The 26,496-nt window shown below is 43.1% G+C and overlaps 1 protein-coding gene across 15 annotated transcripts; it reads right to left on the bottom strand.

Moving 5' to 3' along the window:
* Nucleotides 1-5,936: 5,936 nt before the first annotated feature.
* SELE (selectin E) lies at nucleotides 5,937-19,227 on the bottom strand. Of its 15 annotated transcripts, XM_050963103.1 has the most exons (17): nucleotides 19,154-19,227; nucleotides 17,987-18,373; nucleotides 17,392-17,499; nucleotides 17,068-17,253; nucleotides 16,514-16,699; nucleotides 15,808-15,993; nucleotides 14,867-15,052; nucleotides 13,962-14,147; nucleotides 13,256-13,441; nucleotides 12,315-12,500; nucleotides 11,410-11,595; nucleotides 11,117-11,302; nucleotides 10,505-10,690; nucleotides 9,414-9,533; nucleotides 8,010-8,031; nucleotides 7,830-7,902; nucleotides 5,937-7,440 (listed from the first exon to the last, which is right to left on the bottom strand). In XM_050963103.1, exons 1-16 carry the CDS (start codon nucleotides 19,188-19,190, stop codon nucleotides 7,845-7,847), a joined length of 2,592 nt encoding a protein of 863 aa, XP_050819060.1. In that variant the 5' UTR covers nucleotides 19,191-19,227; the 3' UTR covers nucleotides 5,937-7,440; nucleotides 7,830-7,844. The 15 variants fall into 15 exon arrangements, with proteins under 15 accessions (XP_050819060.1, XP_050819065.1, XP_050819061.1 ...); XM_050963108.1 differs by lacking the exon at nucleotides 12,315-12,500; XM_050963104.1 differs by lacking the exon at nucleotides 13,256-13,441.
* Between the last annotated feature and the right edge of the window lie 7,269 nt (nucleotides 19,228-26,496).

The raw sequence follows: 26,496 nt of genomic DNA, 5'->3' as shown, positions 1-26,496 counted from the left end.
TGCTGCATTACTTCATGCGACATGTCTCCCTTGCTTCTATGTGGCCTCTTTCTGCTTGTTTGGAGTCTTTCGGCTGATGATAGCACGGACGGCTGAGATCTCAAGGTTGCATCTGTAAAGGCAAAATTCAACACTTAACAGAGGCAGTATTGTTCACACCACACAGAGCAATGATTCTGCTGTACTTAAAGGAAAGCACAGTCTACACAATAGCATAATTTGCCCGTCCCAAAGCGAGCGCGCACAACCCACAGGAGCCCCAAAATGGTGAGTAAGCACAGGGTCAAGTGTAACTGACTTTTTCATGGTTGTACTGTCCTCTGGGTTTCTGTGCTTTGGGGAGAGCCAACAGCGGCAGGGAACCCCTATACTGAACACTGTCCCCAAATTTTCCACAGGAGTTTGTTGTGGAAGGTATCTCTCTGCTGAGGGTGACCTGGGAAGCAAGGGAAGGTCTTCTACTGTAATGTGGCTTCCACCCTGACCCATATGCAGCTTGCCTGTGTGCAGCAATGCCCCTCCTGCCCCTCATAGCACAGTGGAGCGGACAAGTTAGTCTTACTGGAACAAGGACCACAGTCGCTCTCCCAAGAAACATACGCAAGCACATTGCCCAAGTTCTGGATGAGACCTTCGAAGAGATCACTGAGGCTGATTACTGCTATGTGAGAGAGCACATCAATGCCCTATTCCACATCTAGGCATGCATGCAGCCCTAACCTTCCTCGCCCCAAGAGCCCACACCAAATAACTTCCTTCCCAAAGTAAAAGCCACTTAACCAGGAAACTCCTCTGGTGTTTGTCTTTCCCCAAGCACTGGCTGCCACGACTGGCTACCTTCCTCCTGGCTTGAGAACAGCTCCTGGCTGCATGCATCTAGGGATGCTGGGGTGTCTTCCTCCTCCTCAGCACCCTCACTCCCGCTTTCCTCCTCCTCTTCCTACCTTGTTGAACTGGGCTCTGAAGTGTCCATGGTGGTCCCCAGAGTGGAGGTGGGGTTGCCCTCAAGTATCACATCCAGCCCTTTATAGAAATGGCAGATCGTGGGGGCAGCACTGGAGTGGCGGTTTGCCTCTCGGGCTTCGTCGTAGGCATTCTGCAGCTCCTTCACTTTAACCCTGCACTGCAGTACATCCCGGTCATGGCCCGTTTCCATCATGTCCCTTGATATCTGCCCAAAGGTATCGTAATTCCTATGGCTGGAGCGCAGCTGGGACTTGACAGCTTCCTCCCCCCAAACACTGATGAGGTCCAGCACCTCGCCATTGCTCCATACTGGGGATCGCCTGGTGCATGGAGACATGGTCAAGTGGAAAAATTCGCTGAATGCACTCCACACCTTGCTGAGCAAACAGGAAGGGGATTTTTCAAAATTCCCAGAGAATTTAAAGGGCAGGTCTGACAGTTGGTCACCTGACGGCAGGGGAGTAGAGTTCAAAGTGATGACCAGAGTGACTAGCACAGGCATTGTGGGACACTTCTGGAGGCTGATCAGAGTGCACTATAGGACCAGGGCGTCCACACTGGCACTTCGGCACTCCAGCAGGCGTGCAGCAAATGTTATTCCTCTCGCCAAGGTGGATTACCAGCAGCGCTGTAGCTGCGGAGTCAGAGCACTCTACATGCTTTGCCAGTGTGGACGGGTAGTGAGCTAGTGCGCCTGGGGCGCCTTTATTGCACTGTAACTTGCAAGTGTAGCCCAGGCCTGAGTCAACAGCAAAACTCCCCTGGATGTTAGTGGATGAGTGCCAGAGAGAACGCCCCTCCTCCCCAGAAGTAGGTTATATAGGCAGTGGAGATAAAGGGCAGGGTGGAGAATTGTGGTGAGTTAGCTCTTGAACAGCATTGGACAGGATTCCAAGCAGGGCGTTTAGGGCTAATCTACACCTACCCTCAGGGAACTTGAAGGATTAACACTTGACATCTGCTCAGGCTGTCGGGCTCTGTCTTGTCAAAGTAGGACACATTAGCAGCCACTCTCAGCTCAGTAATCGGTTTGTAACAAGCCGTTGCAATGCTGTGCAGTGTAGGGCTGCTTGTTCTAACCAACTCCCTGCTTGGATTTGCTGCCCTGAGGTCTCACTAAGGCCCTGATCAGGGGCGGCTCTAGACATTTTGCTGCCCCAAACACGGCGTCATGCCGCAGGGGGCAATCTGGCAGTTGCCGGTCCCGCGGCTCCAGTGGACCTCCCACAGGGGGAGGTCCCCTGGAGCCGCAGGACCAGCGGACCCTCCACAGGCATGCCGCTGAAGGCAGCCTGCCTGCCACACTCTCAGCGAGAGGCAGAGCACCCCCCCCCCGCGGCATGCCACCTAAGCACGCGCTTGGCATGCTGGGGCCTGGAGCCACCTCTGGCCCTGATCCTCAATGGTATTTCGGTGCCTCACTCCCAATGGTTTCAGTTTAAAAGTCAAGGAACAAAGGGTAGGAATAAATGATAAATGTTCAGACCGGAGAGAGGTGTTCCCCTAGTAGTGTTCCCCAAGGATCAGTCCGAGGACCAATCCTATTCAATTTATTCATAAATGATCTGGAGAAAGGGGTAAACAGTGAGATGGCAAAGTTTGCAGATGATACTAAACTGCTCAAGATAGTTAAGACCAAAGCAGACTGTGAAGAACTTCAAAAAGATCTCACAAAACTAAGTGATTGGGCAACAAAATAGGAAATGAAATTTAATGTGGATACATGTAAAAATAATTGGAAAAAAATAATCCCAACTATACATACAATATGATGGGGGCTAATTTAGCTACAACTAATCAGGAGAGAGATCTTGGGGTCATCATGAATAGTTCTCTGAAGACATCCACGCAGTGTGCAGTGGCACTCAAAAAAACAAACAGGATGTTAGGAATCATTAAAAAAGGGATAGAGAATAAGACAGAGAATATTTTATTGCCCTTATATAAATCCATGGTATGCCCACATCTTGAATACTGCGTACATATGTGGTCTCCTCATCTCAAAAAAGATATACTGGCATTAGAAAAAGTTCAGAAAAGGGGAACTAAAATCATTAGGGGTTTGGAACGGGTCCCATGTAAGAGATATTAAAGATGCTAGGACTTTTCAGCTTGGAAAAGAGGAGACTAAGGGGGGATATGATAGAGGTATATGAAATCATGAGTGGTGTGGAGAAAGTGAATAAGGAAAAGTTATTTACTTGTTTCCATATTATAAGAACTAGGGACCATTAAATGAAATTAATGGGCAGCAGGTTTAAAACAAATAAAAGGAAGCTCTTCTTCACACAGCGCACAGTCAACCTGTGGAACTCCTTACCTGAGGAGGTTATGAAGGCTAGGACTATAACAGGGTTTAAAAGAGAACTAGATACATTCATAGGGGTTAAGTCCATTAATGACTATTAGCCAGGATGGGTAAGGAATGGTGTCTCTAGCCTCTGTTTGTCAGAGGGTGGAAATGGATGGCAGGAGAGAGATCACTTGATCATTACCTGTTAGGTTCACTCCCTCTGGGCACCTGGCATTGGCCACTGTCAGAAGACAGGATACTGGGCTCGTGCTTGGGGCGGCAGATTCTACGGGGCGGCATTCTGCCCAATCCTAGGGCGGCACAGCCGCTTTTTTTTATTGGTTTGCCGATCCAGCTGCCCTGTGGGGGGCAGTGGTGTGAAGGAGGGGCACGCCCTGCTGGGAACGGGCTGCACACTCCATCTGCCCCAGCCAGTGCCAGGTCTGCAGCAAGCCTGACAGCCCACGTCCTTTCATCCCTGCAGACTGGAGTGGTGCAGAGCCTGCCCGACAGGTGGCGCAGCGGTCAGGGCCGTGTGGCAAGAGCCCTGCTGAAGCCCTGGCCGCCCCCCTTCTCTCTCTGCTCCCCGCTCCCTCTCCCTCCCCTCCACTAGCCAGGGCACGTCTGCAGCACAGGGAGTCCTCATGCACCCTGGCTCTGGCCACCCCACAGGTTTTTATTTTCCCTGTTTTGCCACTCCGGCTGTGCCGCAGGGATTTTATTTTATTTTATATATTTTTTTGCTTGGGCAGCAAAGAAGCTAGAGCTGGCCCTGAATTGACCTTCACCTGTTAAGTCCACTCCCTCTGGGGCACCTGGCATTGGTCACTGTCAGTAGACAGGCTACTGGGCTGGATGGACCTTTGGTCTGACCCAGTATGGTCATTCTTATGTTCTTAATACATATGCACCAGCAGCAGACACAATTTTCTACACTCTGGGTCCTAGTGGTGCCACCCCCTCTCCCAGTCTGGCACCTGAGGCGGCCGCTTCAGTTGGCCTCATAGTAAGGCCAGCCCTGATGAACACTCCCTTCCCCAGGTGTGACCTGGTGGGCTAATTGGCCTAACACATCCATTAACCCTTTGTTTGCCAGTGTAAGGCACACACCCATCACATTTTGAATTAACAGTAGACTGCTACCATGTCCTCTCAAGCACCTCTTAGCCAAGCTCTGTATAGCTAGCCCTTTTAAACCTTCCTCGTAAAACGATCCTTCCCGCCTCCCAATCAGTTGTGTACCGTTCTCTGAACACCCATCAGTATCCTTCTGGTAATGTGGTGCTCGGAAATCAATGCAGCATACTAGGTGCAGTCCCAGGACAGCCATAGGAGGAGACGCAGTCATACTAGAACCATGGAGGGAAACTCCATCCTGTTAGAGCACTGCCTTGAGGAGTCAACATGACGTTAAATACACAGCATAAACTAAGTCATGTTTAACATCATGTCAGTTGTCTGTAATTATCCCTAGGGTCAACTATAACTAGCTGACACGTTAAACATGACAGTACATGTCTATACTCAGGGCTAAATCATGTTCCACTCTGTATTCATTACAACAAATCCTGAAGGTCATGTTGTAATGCATGATTTCCCAGTGTAGATGGGCTTCAATAAGAAGATTGGCCATGTTATATAAACACAGAGATGAACTCTTACCTCCCTGCTAGACAGCATGATGCCGTTGTGTATGTAGCCTGAAACTGCATTCAGCATTATTGCATTAATTTGTTTCATTTGTTGCCACCATTTCAGATCCATTTCTATGTGCGAGAGGTATGAAAAATAACTCACCATGGAAATGGATGCTTGCTGGTCCTCATTAAAAAGTAAGTGATGAACTGTCGAGTTTGTGATGGCAGGACTGTCAGCCTGCATGAGACTGTGCGCAAATGAGCCAGAACATCTCTGGATTTTGTGGGAGGGCAGGAAATGCTGTGTGTGTGTTTGTGTGTGTGTGTGCGTGCGTTTGAGAGAGAGACAGAGTTGACAGTGACTCCGCATACAACTCTACATTGGCAAAAAATGAGCAGCTTTACCCCAGTGATGTGGCTAGACTCCACAACTTGGCACTATATTTCCCTATTGCTTAGCACAAGACCTCCTCTAGCGTGATTGCATAGACTGCCAGGACAGCACTCATTGTCACCAGACTTTCCATCCCCATATTTTCCTTGTATATGGTTAAAAATCCAGCAGAGCAGGATGCTAGACACACATGTGGTGTGCGTCTATTCTGGATTCTGGTAGCTGATATATACCCATATCGCCTGATTACTTCTACTTCTGTTGTCATCTCCCACCTGCCCCATGTTCAACAGAATGTTTCTCTTTCTTCCAGTGCTCATTGCTGCCGCAGGCACCTGTCTTATGTACCATGTACCTCAGCCGTTCTCTTTGCAATTCAGCACCTTGGATACTTTTCTGGGCTGTTTATACCATGGTGGTTTGGCAGCCCTACAGTGGTTGGCAGTGAGCGCCATCTTCTGGCTACTCTCTGACCTCAGCCATTTTACCAATATAAAGAATGGAAACAAAGAATGTAAGAGCAAGCCAACTTCCTACAGCCCCAAGCCCTTTTACCTGTGTCACTCTTTTTTTTTAAACGGAACTTTTTACTGAAGCAACATCTACATATCTTATACAAAGACTAATAATACACATTTCCAAAATGTAAACAGTAATCTCAAACCATTTTATTAATCAACCTCACATAGAGCACAGCACACACCAGATTAAAAGCAGCCACAACTGTGTAATCATAAATACAATAAATACATAACTTATTCAAAACCATACTGATAATATAAAACCGAAGCAGATTATATTCATTATATATAAACATCTTCTTATGCTGCCAGTTTATATTTAAATATACGGACATGAAAACCATAAAAGGTACCTCTGATTGAGCTGTGACAATTTATATCAGGTGAAGCTCTGCCCCAAATATTCAGTCGCACATAACTGCTTCTTACAGAAACATCAGCCACTAAAATATGACCTCAGGTCTTTTCATTGGACTATTGTGTATGCAATGTTATCAAACGCAATATTCACGAAGGTGTCACAAAGAACAACTTGTAAGTCATGAAGGGCCTTTTCCTGAATCATTGAAATTAACGGGAGTTTTGCCATCAGTGTTAATGAGAGTAGGATTAGACCTCAAAGGTCTAATACATGATATTTTACTTCTATCTAGTGTTATGTTATGTTCTTATGTTCAGACACACATGAATGCACATACAGACCTTTAATCATGTCTGTCCCTAAATGACAAATAAATTTAAAGGAATAAGTACACAGAAGGCCTGTAGTCGCTACCTTTTGCGTTATACAACCGGCTATTTTATCTGAACAGAGTAGATGTCACATACTTTTTGCAGAACATCTATGATCCTGAACTCTAGGGCAGATATCCTACAGCAGTTCTAAGATTTACAAACAGTATAGAAAGTGCACAAGAAACTAAATATATATTTATATAGATTACAATACTTAATCCCATGGGGATGAAATTGTTTTAGGTCTACTTGCTGCATTCACGAACCAGGGTGCCTGGCATAATTACCAACTCTGATAGTTTAAGGGTTTAACGTTACAATATAAAAACTCCCTGGGAACTGCAGCAAAACACCTTGCCCATAGTGTTACAAACAGATCGATTAACTGTGACATATTGTTACAGCACATTTACTTCAACAATTACCAGTGAACCAAATCAATGGTTTGTAAGGAAATTCCACAGATATTTCCCATTCTAACTATTTTGCTTTAAAAATTGCGACCCATGTGTTTCAATGGGAGAGATCTCCAGCCGTGTATATTGCAAAGTGTTCACTCCACCCTGGTACCTACAGACTGGCCCTAGAGGAGTCCAACCTCTCCCATAGATAGCAGCTTATTTTGTCCCCATCCAGAGAATGAATAGAGATCTCCCAATCACTGTAGCTATACGTTGACGGGACCCATGTAGTCTCTTGGTAAACAGCTAGGGTTTTACCCACAGCTTGCTTCTCTTCAGTGGCAGAACCAGATGACTGAGCTCAGTATTTAGTACAAGACCCAAGGCTAATCATCTTGTCAGCAAGATGCATCAACACCTGGCCGCTTGCTGAGGACTGCATAGCTCCATTTCCTGAGCAGCTCAGAGGCATCAGTGAAAATAGCTTCAATTCCTGCAGAGAGAATAGATTTCCTTTTAAAACAGGAATATACAGGCAAAGGTTTGTATTCCCATATTCCAAAGCTCTTTTGCATCTGGCCCATAGCCACAATGTAAAGGAGTTTCTACTATGTCCTAAGGCTGGGCACAGAACCTAACACAATTATCCTTTAGTCGTAGGAATGGCCATCATTCAATCGATTAATCTGTCAATCTCTGGGTACTTTTATGGCCTCATCACCACGGCACGTATGCTAGGTGTCCCACGGTAAGTAAGGGGTTAATCTTATTGCTGGAAATACACAGCAGTTAAAGGTCATTCTAAAGAGCAATGCGTTCTGTGTTTGTTTGTGTTTTAAAAAGGAAACTAAATGATGAGTGTAAATATCTCACTTACCTTACCAGAGTCACTTGGCATTAGATTAGATGAGCAGTGCTTTGGAAGGTACCCTCTGAATTGAGACTCTGGCAGCTGCTGTAAGATATAGAGAAGAATGTATATACAACTGTTCTGTACATCAGTGTGATGTTAGCAAAGAATGATTGCAATGCTTCTCATGTGGTTTTTTAAATACAACGTACCTGGCAGGAGTAAATTTCTTTGCTGCAAGAGAAAAAAATAATATTATTAGCATTCTGCAGATGACAGGGATTAGTCCTGCTTTGAGCACAGGGTTGGACTAGATGACCTCCTGAGGTCCTTTCCAACCCTGATACTCTATGACCATCTCCATCTTGCAGGCTATTTATTTCATTGTTTTGTTGGAGAATTACCCCACTGATCTAACAACAGAAATCTGTTATAGGCCGAGATGAGCTATTCTTCTCCTCTTTTCCATAACCTTTCCAACCTGTACTGGCCTTAGACCTGGAAGCTGTTCCCCAAACTGTTATAACCCATGAGCAGAGCAACTTGTTACATCTGGGTCTCTAGGACCAACCCCTCTGCTCCCTGTGAGAAATCAGAACTTACTAGTAGAACTAAACAGGTATCTCAATGAACGCTCCACATATATTTGCCTAACTAACACAGTGTATTCTCTTAGGGTGCCTTTGTATCTCTCTTGTGTTCATGTTCCATTCATATTCTAACAAACACGTTGATTGTCAAGAAAATTGACAGAAAAAATGCATCTTAAGTGACTATTAGAGAATATTCCTGGGAAGCAAATTCTCATCTTGTAAATATAAGTTATTTCATTGGAAACCTGATTTTATGTCTCATATAATCAGGGAAATGAAAGATAGCATGTGACTGATTTGTCCAATTAAAACTAATCAGTATTGCTCATGTTCTGAATATCAAATGCTTGTAACAAACTGTGAGCAAACTACAGAGGAGAAAAGTATTCAGCGAAAATAATTTTTAAAGTGCAGATCAATCAAAAATGGCATAAACTGCTTATGCACTACTTGTGAGAAGAAAAAGAGGCTCCATTTGACAAGTAAATTATTTGCTCTGAATTATTCAGCTCTGTAGTCATAATTGTTTCTATAGATATCTGTTTCTATAACAGTCATTATTCATATCTCTAGAAACAAGGCAGTCCAATAAAAGACATAATTTCACCCACTTTGTCTCTCTAATATATTGGGACCAACACAGCTACAACAACACTGCAATTGCCCTATCTGGCATACTGAGCAACAGCAGTTGGAGGCACCAGTGTTATTTCTGGTTGATGTCCTCCTAGCTGATCCCTGGTCAGTTCTCCTGGCAATAACTGCTAATGATTACAGCTGGCTGAAAAACGTATTTTATTTTCTGCAACAATGTTCAAAGAACATGAAAATTCTTCATTTTTTTATTGAATTTGGGGAGATGTTTGTCAAAAACCTAAAAATGGAATATTTCAAGGGAAATTTGAAAAATTTCAACAAAGATGGGAATTTTCTCACTGAAGTTTCCACTTTTTTTTCTGAAAATTTTCCATCCAGTTCTACAGAGGGTGCAAATAAAGAAATGAACCTTGGTCAGTATCTCACCTTTCCTTCGAAGGTGCTTTACAAGCCATATGAGGAATGATGCTGTCGACAGGAGTGAGGCTCCAGTGGCTGCTATTCCAACAGAGACGTAACTGAGCAGTTCTTCAGGCACTTGAGGAGCTAAGAAGGCAAAAAAGATCCTATGAGATCAGGAGAAATGCAGAGTCTCTGAAGTGCTTTCTGCTTGTTCCATTTCCATTCAGTCCTATTGCAAGCAGCCGGACAGCTGCTTATTTCCTTTGGTTTCTCTCACTGAGTAGTGGCACCTGCTATATCCAGGACTGGGCAGGGAAAGCCTCTGCATATGCCAAACAATGGCTGAAAGCTTTATTCTGAAAATAATCCCATCTAACTGGTGGCAGGTTAGCGAGGATGTAATTCTGCTGGGTCCCTTGTTATTTTGAATGGATCTTTAGGGTCAGATTTTGATATCTTTACTCCCAATGAGTAATGTCTGACTCCTTGAGCAGTCCCACTGAAATCAATGAATTTACTCAAGGAGTAACGTACAACACAATGTGAGGAAAGGTATCTTAGGGATGATAGGTGGGATTTTTAAAAGTGTTCAGTGTGGCCCATTGTTGCTCCTATTCCAATCAGTGATACAACTCCCGTTGACTTGGATAAGAGCAGAGTTAAGCCAAGGTGGAACATTTTTTAAAATCCTGCTCATAATTTGCAACCACTTATAGAAGTGAGTTATTTGGTTCTAGCCTGAAAATATTTAAGCTATGAGGTATGTAGAGCTGGCAAAAATAATTCAGTCTAAATACTTTTTTTTATTATTGGGTTTTTGCCTCAATGAAAATTTTCACAGAAATTGTTTCCTTTCCTTGAAATTTTTCAATTTTTTGATGGAAAGCCAAAAACTCAGAGACAGGAAAAATTTCAGCTGAAAACCAAAACCATCAGTTTCTGAGTTTAGGGGATTTTTAACAAAAAGTCAACTATTTTCAGTGGGAAAAATATGTATCTGACCAGCACTAGAAATGACAAAAGTCATTGCATTCCATCCTTCCCTAGATTCTCATCCAATAACAAGGCCAGGTCTCTTCAGCACCTAGTCACAAGTAAAAACACACATAAAATACCTTCGCATGTCGGCTGACTTGCAGTCCAGTTCCCTGCAGCGCCACACTGAAGTACGTGAGAGCCTTTTAACAACCATCCCCCTGTACAGTTAAACTCGCAAACTGTGCTGTATGCAAAATCCCCAAGAGGGTGTGAACAATTCATGGAGCCCTTCTCAGGGAGTATCAGGGTTTCACACTGTGTAACTGAAATACAAAAACACATACAAATGGTTAACACAGACTCTAAGAAATGTCCAAAACTGGGTCCCACTATTGATGCTAGTAAAGGTGCACCATACTTCACCATCTGCATTTCGTTTCTGGGATAAATGACCTTGCAGTGAGTTTTTGCTAAAATATATTAGATTTCAGCAAAGTAAAGAGCTGGTAGTACTACTGTATCAAGCTAAATGTTCTGCACTTTAAGACTTCAGTGGGAATCACTTTAGATCAGATCCTCAGCTCATGCAAACTGGTGTAGTTCCATTTATTTCAATGGAGCTACATCAATTTGCAACAGCTCACGAGCTGGCCTTACTCTTCAATACACAGGGTTCGAGGTGTCATGTTTGTAACAGATACCTAGGCTCCTCAGCCTCACTTGATTATTTTGAAAGGACAAAGACCTACCTTCACACTTTGGGAAGGGCTCTGACCATTCTCCCTGCGCTGTGCACTGAATCTTGGGTGATCCACTTAATCTGTAGCCCGCCTCACAACGGAACTCACAGGCTGAGTTGTGGGTGAATTCTGGATGATGGGCGGTACACTCCACAAAGCCATTTTCAGGCCTGTTCACTGCTTCACACGTCACAGCTGAGACACACAGAGAGCACATCAGCGGTTAGTTTGGACGCCACAGGAGCACTCTACACAAGTAGTGGGAGCCGTGTACTGGGAAGGGCAGTGATAAAGAAAGGTACCTTCGCATTCTGGCTGCTGTCCATCCCACTCTCCAGAAGCACTGCACTGCAGCCTATCTGATCCCTTCAACACAAACCCTTCTTCACAGGCAAACTCACAGGTTGAATTCCACAGAAAGTTCCCAGAGGCAGGAGAACACGTCACGGAGCCATGAGTCGGAGCCTTTAAGCCATCACACTGCACAACTGCAAATCACATGCAATAGCAGGGAGCTTAGTTTGGAGCAAACTAAGAGAAAAACGTTTCTTCTGTGTGGTAACAGAATATACATTGGCGGGAGCTGGGCTTTAGAGAGCGAAGCTATCTCCCTGCAGGCTAAGAAAGTGACAGGGGCAGAGGCAGTGGAGAGCTGAACTATACTTCTTCTGAGACAAAGAAAGGCCGGTAGGCTCCAGATCTGTCAACCTGAAACCCAGTTGGAGCATCTAAAGGGAAAAACTTTTCTTCTGCATGGTAACAAGATATACATTGATGGGAGCTGGGCATTAGAGAGTGAAGTTATCTCCCTGCAGGCTAAGAAAATGACTAGGAGCAGTTGGACCTGGGTGTCTCAGGGGACTGGACATGGGATTTAAGGATGTCTCAGGATTTCATAACATTTAACCAAAATACAAATATATTCTTGTAAGATGTATAAAGTGTCTTTAAAAAAAGGTTCTAAACTATGTCCCATTTCTGGTACTGACAGATGTGCAACAGACCTCACTCCAAATCAACCTGCATTTCAGATCTGAAAAAAATGATCTTTCAGTGATCTTTCTCTCAAGCACCTTAGAGTTCAGCCTTTCTGAAAAAAGGTGCTACGTGAAAATCAAGAGCTTATATTATCATTGTACCTAGCTGATTGGCTTTGCAAAGCTCCTGCACTGGAAGCACTTGATAAGAATTGCTTAAGCTTAAGTACCTTCACATTCCGGCTGCTGTCCATTCCACTTTCCAGAAGCACCACAATGCAGCCTGTCTGATCCCTTCAACACAAACCCTTCTTCACAGGCAAACTCACAGGTTGAATTCCACAGAAAGTTCCCAGAGGCAGGAGAGCACGTCACGGAGCCGTGAGCCGGAGCCTTTAAGCCATCACACTGCACAACTGCAAATCACATGCAATAGTAGGGAGCTTAGTTTGGAGCAAACTAAGAGAAAAACTTCCTCTGTGTGGTAACAGAATATACATTGGCCGGAGCTGGGCTTTAGAGAGTGAAGCTATCTCCCTGCAGGCTAAGAAAGTGACTAGGAGCAGTGGGACCTAGGTGTCTCAGGGGACTGGACATGGGATTTCGGGATGTCTCAGTATTTCATAACATATAACCAAAATACAAATATATTCTTGTAAGATGTATAAAGTGTCTTTAAAAAAGGTTCTAAACTATGCCCGATTTCTGGTACTGACAGATGTGCATCAGACCTCACTCCAAATCAATCTGCATTTCAGATCTGAAAACAATGATCTTTCAGTGATCTTTCTCTCAAGCACCTTAGAGATCAGCCTTTCTGAAAAAAGGTGCTACGTGAAAATCAAGAGCCAATATTATCCCTGTATCTAGCTGATTGGATTTGCAAAGCTTCTGCAATCAAAGCACATGATAGGAATTCCTTAATCTTAAACACAACATTCGTGGTATGCAATTTTGCTTCTTGGAAATCTGCTGCTCACAAGCATCACTTCCCCTGTCTGTGCCTCATTTTCCACATCAGTAAAATGAGGACAATGATACTGACTTCCTTTGGAAAGCACTTTGAGACACACAGAGAACACATCAGCGGTTAGTTTGGACACTTCCGGAGCACTCTACACAAGCAGTGAGAGCCCTGTGTACTGGGAAGGGCAGTGATAAAGAAAGGTACCTTCGCATTCCGGTTGCTGTCCATCCCACTCTCCAGAAGCACCGCACTGCAGCCTGTCTGATCCCTTCAACACAAACCCTTCTTCACAGGCAAACTCACAGGTTGAATTCCACAGAAAGTTCCCAGAGGCAGGAGAGCACATCACGGAGCCATGAGCCGGAGCCTTTAAGCCATCACACTGCAAAACTGCAAATCACATGCAATAGCAGGGAGCTTAGTTTGGAGCAAACTAAGGGAAAAACTTTTCTTCTGCGTGGTAACAGAATATACATTGGCGAGAGCTGGGTGTTAGAGAGTGAAGCTATCTCCCTGCAGGCTAAGAAAATGACTAGGAGCAGTGGGATCTGAGTGTCTCAGGGGACTGGACACGGGATTTTGGGATGTCTCAGTATTTCATAACATGTAACCAAAATACAAATATATTCTTGTAAGATGTATAAAGTTTCTCTAAAAAAGGTTCTAAACTATGTCCCATTTCTGGTACTGACAGATGTGCATCAGACCCCACTCCAAATCAACCTGCATTTCAGATCTGAAAACAATGATCTTTCAGTGATCTTTCTCTCAAGCACCTTAGAGTTCAGCCTTTCTGAAAAAAGGTGCTACATGAAATTCAAGAGCTTATATTATCCCTGTATCTAGATGATTGGCTTTGCAAAGCTTCTGCACTCGAAGCACTTGATAGGAATTGCTTAAGCTTAAGTACCTTCACATTCCGGCTGCTGTCCATTCCACCTTCCAGAAGCGCCACACTGCAGCCTGTCTGATCCCTTCAACACAAACCCTTCTTCACAGGCAAACTCACAGGTTGAATTCCACAGAAAGTTCCCAGAGGCAGGAGAACACATCACGGAGCCATGAGCCGGAGCCTTTAAGCCATCACACTGCACAACTGCAAATCACATGCAATAGCAGAGAGCTTAGTTTGGAGCAAACTAAGAGAAAAACGTTTCTTCTGTGTGGTAACAGAATATACATTGGCGGGAGCTGGGCTTTAGAGTGCGAAGCTAGCTCCCTGCAGGCTAAGAAAGTGACAGGTGCAGAGGCAGTGGAGAGCTGAACTATACTTCTTCTGAGACAAAGAAAGGCCGGTAGGCTCCAGATCTGTCAACCTGAAACCCAGTTGGAGCATCTAAAGGGAAAAACTTTTCTTCTGCATGGTAACAGGATATACATTGATGGGAGCTGGGCATTAGAGAGTGAAGTTATCTCCCTGCAGGCTAAGAAAATGACTAGGAGCAGTTGGACCTGGGTGTCTCAGGGGACTGGACATGGGATTCAAGGATGTCTCAGGATTTCATAACATTTAACCAAAATACAAATATATTCTTGTAAGATGTATAAAGTGTCTTTAAAAAAAGGTTCTAAACTATATCCCATTTCTGGTACTGACAGATGTGCATCAGACCTCACTCCAAATCATCCTGCATTTCAGATCTGAAAAAAATGATCTTTCAGTGATCTTTCTCTCAAGCACCTTAGAGTTCAGCCTTTCTGAAAAAAGGTGCTACGTGAAAATCAAGAGCTTATATTATCATTGTACCTAGCTGATTGGCTTTGCAAAGCTCCTGCACTGGAAGCACTTGATAAGAATTGCTTAAGCTTAAGTACCTTCACATTCCGGCTGCTGTCCATTCCACTTTCCAGAAGCACCACACTGCAGCCTGTCTGATCCCTTCAACACAAACCCTTCTTCACAGGCAAACTCACAGGTTGAATTCCACAGAAAGTTCCCAGAGGCAGGAGAGCACGTCACGGAGCCGTGAGCCGGAGCCTTTAAGCCATCACACTGCACAACTGCAAATCACATGCAATAGTAGGGAGCTTAGTTTGGAGCAAACTAAGAGAAAAACTTCCTCTGTGTGGTAACAGAATATACATTGGCTGGAGCTGGGCTTTAGAGAGTGAAGCTATCTCCCTGCAGGCTAAGAAAGTGACTAGGAGCAGTGGGACCTAGGTGTCTCAGGGGACTGGACATGGGATTTCGGGATGTCTCAGTATTTCATAACATATAACCAAAATACAAATATATTCTTGTAAGATGTATAAAGTTTCTCTAAAAAAGGTTCTAAACTATGTCCCATTTCTGGTACTGACAGATGTGCATCAGACCCCACTCCAAATCAATCTGCATTTCAGATCTGAAAACAATGATCTTTCAGTGATCTTTCTCTCAAGCACCTTAGAGTTCAGCTTTTCTGAAAAAAGGTGCTACGTGAAAATCAAGAGCTTATATTATCCCTGTATCTAGCTGATTGGATTTGCAAAGCTTCTGCAATCAAAGCACATGATAGGAATTGCTTAATATTAAACACAACATTCGTGGTATGCAATTATGCTTCTTGGAAATCTGCTGCTCACAAGCATCACTTCCCCTGTCTGTGCCTCATTTTCCACATCAGTAAAATGAGGACAATGATACTGACTTCCTTTGGAAAGCACTTTGAGACACACAGAGAACACATCAGCGGTTAGTTTGGACACTTCCGGAGCACTCTACACAAGCAGTGAGAGCCCTGTGTACTGGGAAGGGCAGTGATAAAGAAAGGTACCTTCGCATTCCGGTTGCTGTCCATCCCACTCTCCAGAAGCACCGCACTGCAGCCTGTCTGATCCCTTCAACACAAACCCTTCTTCACAGGCAAACTCACAGGTTGAATTCCACAGAAAGTTCCCAGAGGCAGGAGAACACATCACGGAGCCATGAGCCGGAGCCTTTAAGCCATCACACTGCACAACTGCAAATCACATGCAATAGCAGGGAGCTTAGTTTGGAGCAAACTAAGGGAAAAACTTTTCTTCTGCGTGGTAACAGAATCTACATTGGCGAAAGCTGGGTGTTAGAGAGTGAAGCTGTCTCCCTGCAGGCTAAGAAAATGACTAGGAGCAGTGGGATCTGAGTGTCTCAGGGGACTGGACACGGGATTTTGGGATGTCTCAGTATTTCATAACATGTAACCAAAATACAAATATATTCTTGTAAGATGTATAAAGTTTCTCTAAAAAAGATTCTAAACTATGCCCGATTTCTGGTACTGACAGATGTGCATCAGACCCCAGTCCAAATCAACCTGCATTTCAGATCTGAAAACAATGATCTTTCAGTGATCTTTCTCTCAAGCACCTTAGAGTTCAGCCTTTCTGAAAAAAGGTGCTACATGAAACTCAAGAGCTTATATTATCCCTGTATCTAGATGATTGGCTTTGCATAGCTTCTGCACTCGAAGCACTTGATAGGAATTGCTTAAGCTTAAGTACCTTCACATTCCGGCTGCTGTCCATTCCACCTTCCAGAAGCGCCACACTGCAGCCTGTCTGATCCCTTCAACACAAACCCTTCTTCACAGGCAAACTCACAGGTTGAATTCCACAGAAAGTTCCCAGAGGCAGGAGAACACGTCACGGAGCCATGAGCCGGAGCCTTTAAGCCATCACACTGCACAACTGCAAATCACATGCAATAGCAGGGAGCTTAGTTTGGAGCAAACTAAGAGAAAAACATTTCTTCTGTGTGGTAACAGAATATACATTGGCGGGAGCTGGGCTTTAGAGAGCGAAGCTATCTCCCTGCAGGCTAAGAAAGTGACAGGGGCAGAGGCAGTGGAGAGCTGAACTATACTTCTTCTGAGACAAAGAAAGGCCTGTAGGCTCCAGATCTGTCAACCTGAAACCCAATTCCCTTTAAGAATTTAATTTTAAAATAGTGGGCCAAAGCCTCTATTGCTGTAAAGGGGCAAAGCTGTATTGAAGTCAACAGCACCATGAGGATTTATGCCAGTTGAGATATGGCCTACAGTTCCTTGAGAATTTACCTCTACATGCTGGAATGGGTGCAGACCAGTTTCCAGAAGAGGTACACCAAACTGGTTCAAACCCAGTTGATTCATAGCCTTCTGCACACTGAACCTCACAGGATGAGTTGTAGCTGTAGTTCTGCAGTGGATGGCTGCACTCCAGTGTCCCTTGATCGGGTTCTTTTAATTGGTCGCAAGTCACAACTACAAAGGGACACAAGCAGGCCTACAGTCAGTACCACTTTCTCAGCAGCAAATGAAATAATCAAACTAGCTAGACCTACTGAAAACTAGCTGACATGCACATGTCCCTGTTTGAAAGGCGTTAAGAAATAATCTTACCATGCTGGCATTCAGGCCCATAGAATCCAGCATCACAGAGGCAGGTATGATTGTTAATGGTCTCCAGGCATTCACCATGGCCACTGCAGGAAGACTGGTGACAGGAAGCTAGAAGGAAATTCAGCATGGTTATAAAACAATCTACCCCCTTTACTAGTTAATCTGTTTAGAACCATTGCAGTGCTTTACTTATCCAGGAGAAAACACACTCTGGATAATAAATACTTTGCAAAGTAAACAGTTATGCCATTTGAAATTACATTGGTTCTGCATCACAGCATTTCAGAAACCAAGACAATTGAACCTAGCCACTCACAAAAGTATTGCTGTGGCTGGAAAATGACTCAACTAATATCAAAAGTTAAATCACAGAAAGAACAATAGACTTTTACCTGATTAAATAAAGGCTCTAAGTTCTGCATTATTCGTGTTAAACAAGCGAATAGCCCTCAGTGGACCACTCACATGTTTAAAGTTAAGCCTATAGTAACAATGTTTAATGTGTGTGTGTGTATATATATATATATAGGTTAGCTAATAAACATCCATGTTCTTATTCTCATATAGGTTCTTTGGGATTGATTGCATTCTATACCTGCATAGCACAAGGCAACCTTCTGTTTGCTGCATCTTTCATCATTCCATTTGCCTGCATCCTTCTCTCTTTTGATGTAGATTTCAACACAGTCCTCATCATTCTTTTTGTTGTTTGGTTCACCCTTAGCCCAGTTTTTAGCCTCTTCAGTCAGCCGTTTTCTTGTTCCAACCCAGGTCCACTCATTATCAATCTTTCTGATTCCAATCCAGTAATAACTTGGATTGAAGGGTAAAAATGCATTCAGATGGACAATTTCCTCCTTATTCTGAATGGCAACCATATTTGTATAGTGTTTCCTACACCATTCCTCCGCAAGCTTATAGGTCATATTTTTTTCTGAATAGTGGTATGTCCAGCAATTGCCCTCCTCAAGCACCATGAATCCTAGAAAGAGAAGATGCAGAGAAGTTGGTATCCTTTTACCTGCACTTCCTGTTCTTTTATCAAAGGCCATTTTTATCCCTTTATATTATTCTGCTTTACGAAGAGCATTTGCAGGAAAAATGAGAATCTATCTCTTTGAGAGAACCGATCAGAAAAAGAGCTTCAGCAGCTAGAACTGCAGTATATAGCACAGATATTTAAGAATACAGAAAAATCCCAGAACGTTACGGAGAGAGAGAGAGAGAGGAATGAAAACAGCATGGAAATGTAATCCAAACATACAAGATGTCAGTGTCAAAATGCTCTTCCAAATTGAATTAGGGATCTCACCTGCATGCTACCTTTTGGATATAACTTCTACAGCAACCTAGACCTGATTGCTTTTTTCTAAAGAAGAATATATCTAGATCTCAGTGGATATTGCATATGTGCAGTTATTTGAGCCTGTGTAGGTATGGCTGCATTTGCTTTATACAAAGTTACAATAGACTCCCAATCAGATATGTCAATATCAAATGTAGTGTCTCCAGCTTGTCGAGGATGTGGGCAGTCATTGCCCACACTGGGTGGGTATGCTGCACAACCCCACATAGGGGCCACTTTGGCTTTGACAGTTGAGAGAGGAAGCATGCCATGGCATCTAATGCTTTCTGGGCAAATGTGCCCTAAAACTTAACCCAGCTACTGCCCCCCATTTACTTCAGAAGGAAGCTGCGAGAAAACAGCAGTGCTGTTACTTCCAGTCTAACTTGTTTTCCACTCAGATATGCACTCACTTACCGTAAGTGAGAACAGAGAGGAACCACAGGCCAATCATGTTTCTGGGGAACTTCGCTTCACTTTGCTCTTTGAAGAAATGGCTGCAAAAAACAGGATTACAGCGCATGGTTTAAGTGCTGACATTAACTTATTGCAATACAATAATATCATACGACATTGTCTATAGCATCCTTCCTATGTGCTATTTCACAAATGACTTTATGGGGTTAAACAGCAAGTCTCTTCATTGGCCTAGTGTATTGTCTAAAGCAGATCTTAATGGTGAGGCAGACTGGAAATTAAAGTAACTTGTACAGGACATTTGTGTAGCATTACTTCAGATCTGACTGAATCTGACAGCTCTGAGCTGAGATCACTGACAATGAGCTCAGCTCAGATATGAATACCTTTGGAAGGATTTGATTTTTATCAGTAAAAGTCGATAAACCTTGATGTCAAGTAAAAAAAATGCTGCTTGAGAACTTTTTAGAGTTTCATTTAAGGATCTTTATTTTGTATATTGTGACACAAGATATTGACAGTTTGTGTTTTAACTGTTATAAAGCTTTAACTTTTTGAATCTCAGTGTCTACTGTCATGAAATAATTATTGTCTGACCCATACAGAGACACACACACACACACACACACACACACACTTTCTGACACCCCATAATTTCCTAACACTGTGAAAATTTAAATTGATAAAAATTGGAAAAAATGCTTAAAAGACATAATTTTGCACAAATGTGAAAATTTAAATCAATAAAAAATCTTTAAAATGCTTAAAAATAAACTAAACTTTTTATTCATCAAAATTGTACAAAAATAAAAATTGAATTCTGCCAAGCATGGATATGAAATATAACAAAATTACTTGAGAGGCTATTATACTTACAGATTGTGGCTGTGATGCCTGGTGCTACGTAGCAGCCTGGTAAAGATGTGGCTTCAGCGACTGTTTTCCTTTGCTAAGTCACTGCGGTGGTTCTTATGCTAAGACGCAGTGGAGAGCTGCCAGTCAGTGTGTACCCTTTGCCTTCCGCTCACAGCCTTTTTATATCACAGCTCCTACTTTCTAGAAATTCCAGTGACGTAGCTAAGAGGATATCCCCTAGTAAGAAAGTGAAAAATTCCCCAAGTATATCCATGATGCCAAAACTCACAAATACACACCCATATGCCTTCCTCTCCCAGACACAAACCAACACCATAGATTTTAATTCAGATTAATGCACAATTCCAGGATTTCAAGAGAAAATAAAAATTCACACTCAATTAATCTTAGAATGTGGGTGAACTGATTCCTTACAGTTTTTCTGTTTTCATGGCTGTGCTTGTTTTGTTTGACTATAGTGAGCTTTACGTTGTTCCCCCCACATCCACCTTCCATACAGTAGTAAAGTTGTGCTGTGTCTTCCAGAAATGTAAGAAAGAAACATATCATTTACTGACTCCCCTAGATGCTCAGATATCATGGTGATGGGCATGGAATGAGAACCAAAATAGATGGAAGTGGCATTTCACTAAAAAACCATCCTCCATCTCTATTACATTTCTAGATGCTTTTAACGTGAATGGGGGAGATATTCAAAGCCAGCTAGTGGATTTAGATGCAAAACTCTTGTTAATTTCAATGGGAATTATGTGTCTAAATTTCCTAGGAAACTTGGAAAATCTTAGCCAATGATTATATTTCTGAAATATACAGAAATTTACTCAGCATTTCACCCACATCATCCTCACACTCTCCTGGGAGTCATGCATTGTAAATATATTAAAGAGATGTTCCTTATGAGGATATCATAACAACTCTAAAGTTAAAGCTGAGATGAATTTTGCAATTAAAATAGGAGGATGACAAATTCTTTGTTATGGATGAATAGTGCAGTGTGTCCTCCTCAAACATACTCCGGTTACTCTTTGAGTACAGAATGAATTTTCCAAGGATTGACAAGTTAATCCATTAATTACTTTGTGAGCACTACTTCTTGTAAAATGTGCCCTTGAAACAGCAATGAGAGTTGGGCATCTAACTCGTTAAGAACTTTATAAAATCCCAGCCTGGGGTGTCATGGTAGTAAATGCACTGGAGATAGATAGATAGATAGATAGATAGATAGATAGATAGATAGATAGATAGATAGATAGCCTTGTGCTACAGCAGAATCAGTGAAATGTTTAAGAAATAGCCATGATTCAATAACTGGCCACAATGCTCAATCTTTGACTTTGACAGAGAAAAGATCCAACAGAGAATATTGACTGTGCTGATCCCAGTCCTCATCTAATTCTTTCAATGACCAAAGCAAAATTATTGGGTGACAAGATATTTCTTGTACACAATGTGCACTTAACAATCAGAGCTTTCCACAAGAATTACAAGGCACTGGACTAGGACTCAGGACATCTGAATTCAGTTTCTGGCCCTGCTACTGACTTCCTGTGTGACTTTGGTCAAGCCACTTAGGTCTTGATCAGTTCCATTGAAATCAATGGGAATCTTCTCATTGACCTCAATTAGTGTTGGATCAGGGTCTGTGCCCCAGTTCCCCATCTATAAATTGGAATAATCATCCTTCCTTTCTCCCAGCCTTTCCCTGCCTTGTCTATTTAAATTGTAAGTTCTTCAGGCCAGGAACTCTCTCTCACTGTGTGTGTACAGTTCCTAGCGTAATGGGGTTCCGAGCTCATCTGGGATCTCTAAGTGGTATTATAATACAAATTAATAAGAATGATGAGTTTAAGTACAACCTTCCTGATCATTTATTATTATGTATACAAAGACACAGACCAAGTGAGAAGAGCTTCAATACTCTTTGAAGTCAGTGAGAAAAATTTAAAAATCATTTATATTTTTTTCTAACATTTTTTATGAGCTTCCTATTTGGCAGATCCATATACTCAAACCTCCTCTTTTGTGCTAGAAGCCGTGAAGCTGCCTAGTGGAAAATTTAATCAAAACAACACTATTGTTGGTGGATTTACAAGTGGGGGTGTGGGGGAAAATCCAGGAAGGTGTAGACTTATTAGTTTAAAATATCTTTCCTGCAGAGTGGTAGGCCAGACCGCTTGTCTGCAGCTTTGGCAGGAAAAATATCCCTGTGGCATACAAAACCCCCTATCAGGCTGTTTGCTTTGGCTGAATAAACTGCCTCTTTTCGTAACTCCGGCCATTTTTTTCTGTGTATGGCTCACAGTGGATTATTATTAGCCTTTCCATCAAATCACTTCTAACTCTTCCCTATTCTGTGCAGATGAGCCCTCAGAAGTTGTGCATCCCCATGCAGAGGCAATTACACCAGTTCTCAGATTTGCATGTAGTTCAGAACATATAGGACTTGAAAGGAAATTGATAGGGAAGATGTGTTACCTGTGATTTCTGAAAAACTGTACAGGCAAAAATTCCTCAATGTAAAAACCAATGAAGTTTTGAAAAGATGTCATCAGGGGAATTAAAAGAACTGGGGTGCCTGCATCTCATCAATGCCCATTACAAAGGCGACTGCTTACTATTACAGTTACTAGTCAATGAAGAAAATGGGTCTTCGGTGACTGGCAAAAATTGGCTGTACACATTTTAACTTGCCTGCAGTTCCATGCACAACTTGTTGGATCTAGTGGGGGAAATTATGGAAAAATAAAAATTTGTATTTAATATACTCATGAGGGTAGGAAAAGCTGTGATGATAAAGCTACATGTAGACTCAGGGTCTGTCTACGCTGCAGGGTAAACCCAGAGTTAGTAGAACTCAAGTTAGCAGACCCTGGGTTTGTTAACCTAGGACTTGAGCCCCTACACTTATTTGTAATACCAGGTTAGGAATTGTTGAACCCTAGTTCCCAGCCTGGATCTCCAGCATTCACACTATATTATATGGGCCTCAGTTCAACCACCCATATCCCGGCTTCCTAGTGCCCTCCTAAAATGTGGCCACTCTAGCCTTTTGTTCATGGTGGAGTTTGGGAAAACTTGACTGTCCAGAGGACAAAGGAAGTCAACCAGTGGGACTCAGGAATACTTTAAGTGGACTCCATGAACATGAGTCCAGGAGGTCTTCATCTGTACAGCAAAGCAATAAGGCTTGAACCCTGGGTCCCAGCTTGACTCAGGTCCTCATAGTGTCCTGGGACTGATCCCTGGGTTAGCATGATTTGTGTATAGACAGAAGAGTTGAGCCTGAGTTCAAACCCTGGGCTTTCATTGCAGTGCAGACATACCCTCAGTATCTAAAGGCTTGTCATAGGCCTCATGCTTCATGAAACCAATAGAAAGGCAGCTAGAAGAACTGCAAAAACAAGGAAGATATTTTGTCCCCAGAGGTCAACAACAGGCGGCACCAGTTGTATGTATTCCAAAAATACTGGAAGTGTAATTTGTGAGGACTATAAATGTACTATAAACCCCTAGCTGGAGGTGGATCAGCATCTCATTTCAAACCTCAAGACTTATTTGCTAAGCTGGCCAGAGACCTGAATTGTACAAAGTTGACCTGTCCTAAACCGGTCAGCAGGGGTGTTAAAGCCTGATTCAAAATCACTCCTTATTGTGATCTGACACATGAGGTGTTTAGTTATGAAAGGTCCCTGTGTAATGTAGCCACTACACTGGGAGGGCCTGATTCTCCCCTGCATTGTGTAGCCATTTGTACCCAGAGGAAGGTGTGTGAAATCCTACTCTTCTGCTCTGGGTGTGTTTTACACCAGCTCTTCACACACTTTGCACTGGTGTCAATGTTCAGACAAGGTGCAAGGCACTGGAGGCTGGTCCACTCTGTGGCTCATTTGAATCTCTGTCAATGTCCCCTACCCAGGTCTGTACGTATTTTGGGTTGCATGGCCATATCCCCCTTCTTCATCACTTGCTTCCTTCATTTGGCAGTGATGGCAGATTTCACCATCTGCTCTACATGCTTCATCCAGCAGCTCCGAGGGCCTCTTGCAGACCCAGTGCAACATAAACCACATGACCATTCACAGAACCATATGTTAACTTAAGACAGAAATAAAATTACATTACCTTAAAAGTCATTCATTGCACATATCTGGACCAGCACAATGTGCCCTCTTTGTGTAACCCATGCCTGCTTGGTGTGTTGCCCTCTCCCCCTCTAGGGGCATCAAGACCATATAGAAATTAATGAGTCTGCTACAGCTTTAGCTAAGCACCTTGTAGCTTTTAGCTCATGCAGCAGAGGCTTATACATTAAATTGCAAAGGTCCACAGTTCGATCCCACTCACCGACAACCAAGGTCTGTCGGCATTACATTTGCACTACTCAAGCCGCACAAAATGGCCACATTTTGGCTGTAAATGTCTGGCAGTGAATTCCCCCACTGGAAGGGAATTATCTGGTGGCATAAACCTGGCCGAAGCTACTCTTGCACCAGCTACCCCCAACCTGGCAGCGGGGGCATACCATGGGAGAGCAGATATTGGGTAGAGCAGAGTTCTGTAAAACCAGTCCTCCACCAGGGGCTGGACCAGCACAGAATCAGGGAGCCACCAGCTTCCTGATGCCCCCCACCCTTCCCTGCACTGAGCAAGGCTTAGATTAGGAGGCTTGACTGTCCATGTCCTTGTTTAGAAGGAATTCCCAGGAGTTATTGTGCAAGCAGGGGGGAAGGAAGGCGTAGTGGCAGCAGCCTGAAGATGTTTCCTGTTAGGTGGATTTCAGCTTAACCTTTAACACTATTCCTTTGAAGTATTCCTTTTGTTTTTAAAAGAAAAAATGGAAAACTGATGCTGGCAGTTTTCACTAAGATCTTTACTGAAACACAGAGGGAGGTGTTGTATGAAACATTCAATGTCTCATCCTACTTTGCATTCACTGGGGAAAAGCAAGGAGACGAATAATACAATTCCATAGAGAAAGGGAATTTTTCTGGTTGTGCAAGACAGTCTCCAGTCTGTCTGGATCAAGGCACCAGATGCATGAAATAGTTTATCTCCCTTCCTAGTGTCCAGAATTCTCTCCTGGTGATACCTTGTATGACTCAGATAATAGTCTGCCTGCTCCAAACAGATAATAATAAATAGACACTCCCACAGCCAATCTGAGGCTAGGGATCATGCTCATTGGAGACCTTGGAGTCTTTTAGGCAGCCACACTAGGCTGAATAAAGGAGTAGAGGAAATTGCACTTGGCAAAATGACAGGGGCTTATTAACACCTTTTAAAATAAAAAATTGCATTTCAGCATAAATATGGATACATGCTAAGGCCCCATCTGCTTTGCAGCAAAAGGGATCTTAATTCTGTGACAAAATTTCTGCTCGGAAAACACTTTTTTTGATGGAAGACCCATCACACTGGAGCGTCTCTATCTCCACTGATCATAATTCTAGATCCAATTCAGAGTCCTGGACCTCATCTAGAAGGTCCTTAGTAGGATGCAGCATCAGTTCCTATGAGACAATCTCTCTACCAAAGCAGCTGTGATCATGATAACTTTGCATCCTTCAAGACCAGGATGAAACTGTCAGGAGTCAGTGGCTGAAATTTTTTTGTGCTGGGCCATAAATTATGGAAGTCCCTACCAGCAGAGCCTAGAATGAGCATAAGCCTCACCACCCTCAGAAACAAGTATCAGATCCATCTCCACATGCAGACCTTCCCATGAGGATATCCCCAAAGAGCATACCACCAAACTCAGAAAAAGAAAAGGGAAATGGTCTATGAAACATAAAATAAAAGAATAAAAAACAATCCACCCAAGAAAGCAAGAGCTGCTGAGCATAGCTATAGGCATGTTAGGCTGAATATAGTAGTAGATAATCCCATGTGAAGTTAAGGGGAGAAGAACTCACATCCATACTATGCTATTTGTCTACACTAGGGCACATCGGCAGGTAGGATATAAAAGTTCTGGTTTTCCTTAATTCTGTGACCCGGGCCATAGATCTGATAGACAGGGTTCTATGTTCTTCAGCTTATTAAAGCCGAGGGACTGTTCCTCCTCCTTTTCCACCCTCTCTCTATATACAGGTATATTTTGAGGTTACTCAGGGAGATCTGATGTGCCAGATTGGATTCAGATTTCCTTGGCCTTTCAGTTCTGTGAGGTAGACACATTAATTTACTCCCTTCCATACTTGAAGTATTGGATACTGAAATCAGTCCAATAACAGGGGAAACTTTACTCCTTTCAGAAATGATCTAGAAGTTTTCCTATTCCTTTGGCTCACAAAGGTAAGGGATGGGGACACACGCCTCCTATGAGGGCCTGTCTACTATCATAACTTCACTTACTGGAACTCAGGCTACTAGAAGCAGGGTTTTTAAGTGCAGGAAGAATTAATTGTGTGCTACGATCATACACATAATGGAAAATTGGGACAAGCCATCTTTATGTAGTCCTGTGA

Source organism: Gopherus flavomarginatus, chromosome 7 (genome assembly GCF_025201925.1).
Source record: "Gopherus flavomarginatus isolate rGopFla2 chromosome 7, rGopFla2.mat.asm, whole genome shotgun sequence".
Lineage (NCBI taxonomy): Eukaryota > Metazoa > Chordata > Testudines > Testudinidae > Gopherus > Gopherus flavomarginatus.
Note: the sequence above shows the minus strand (reverse complement) of the source record. Positions and strands in the feature narration are given on the sequence as shown.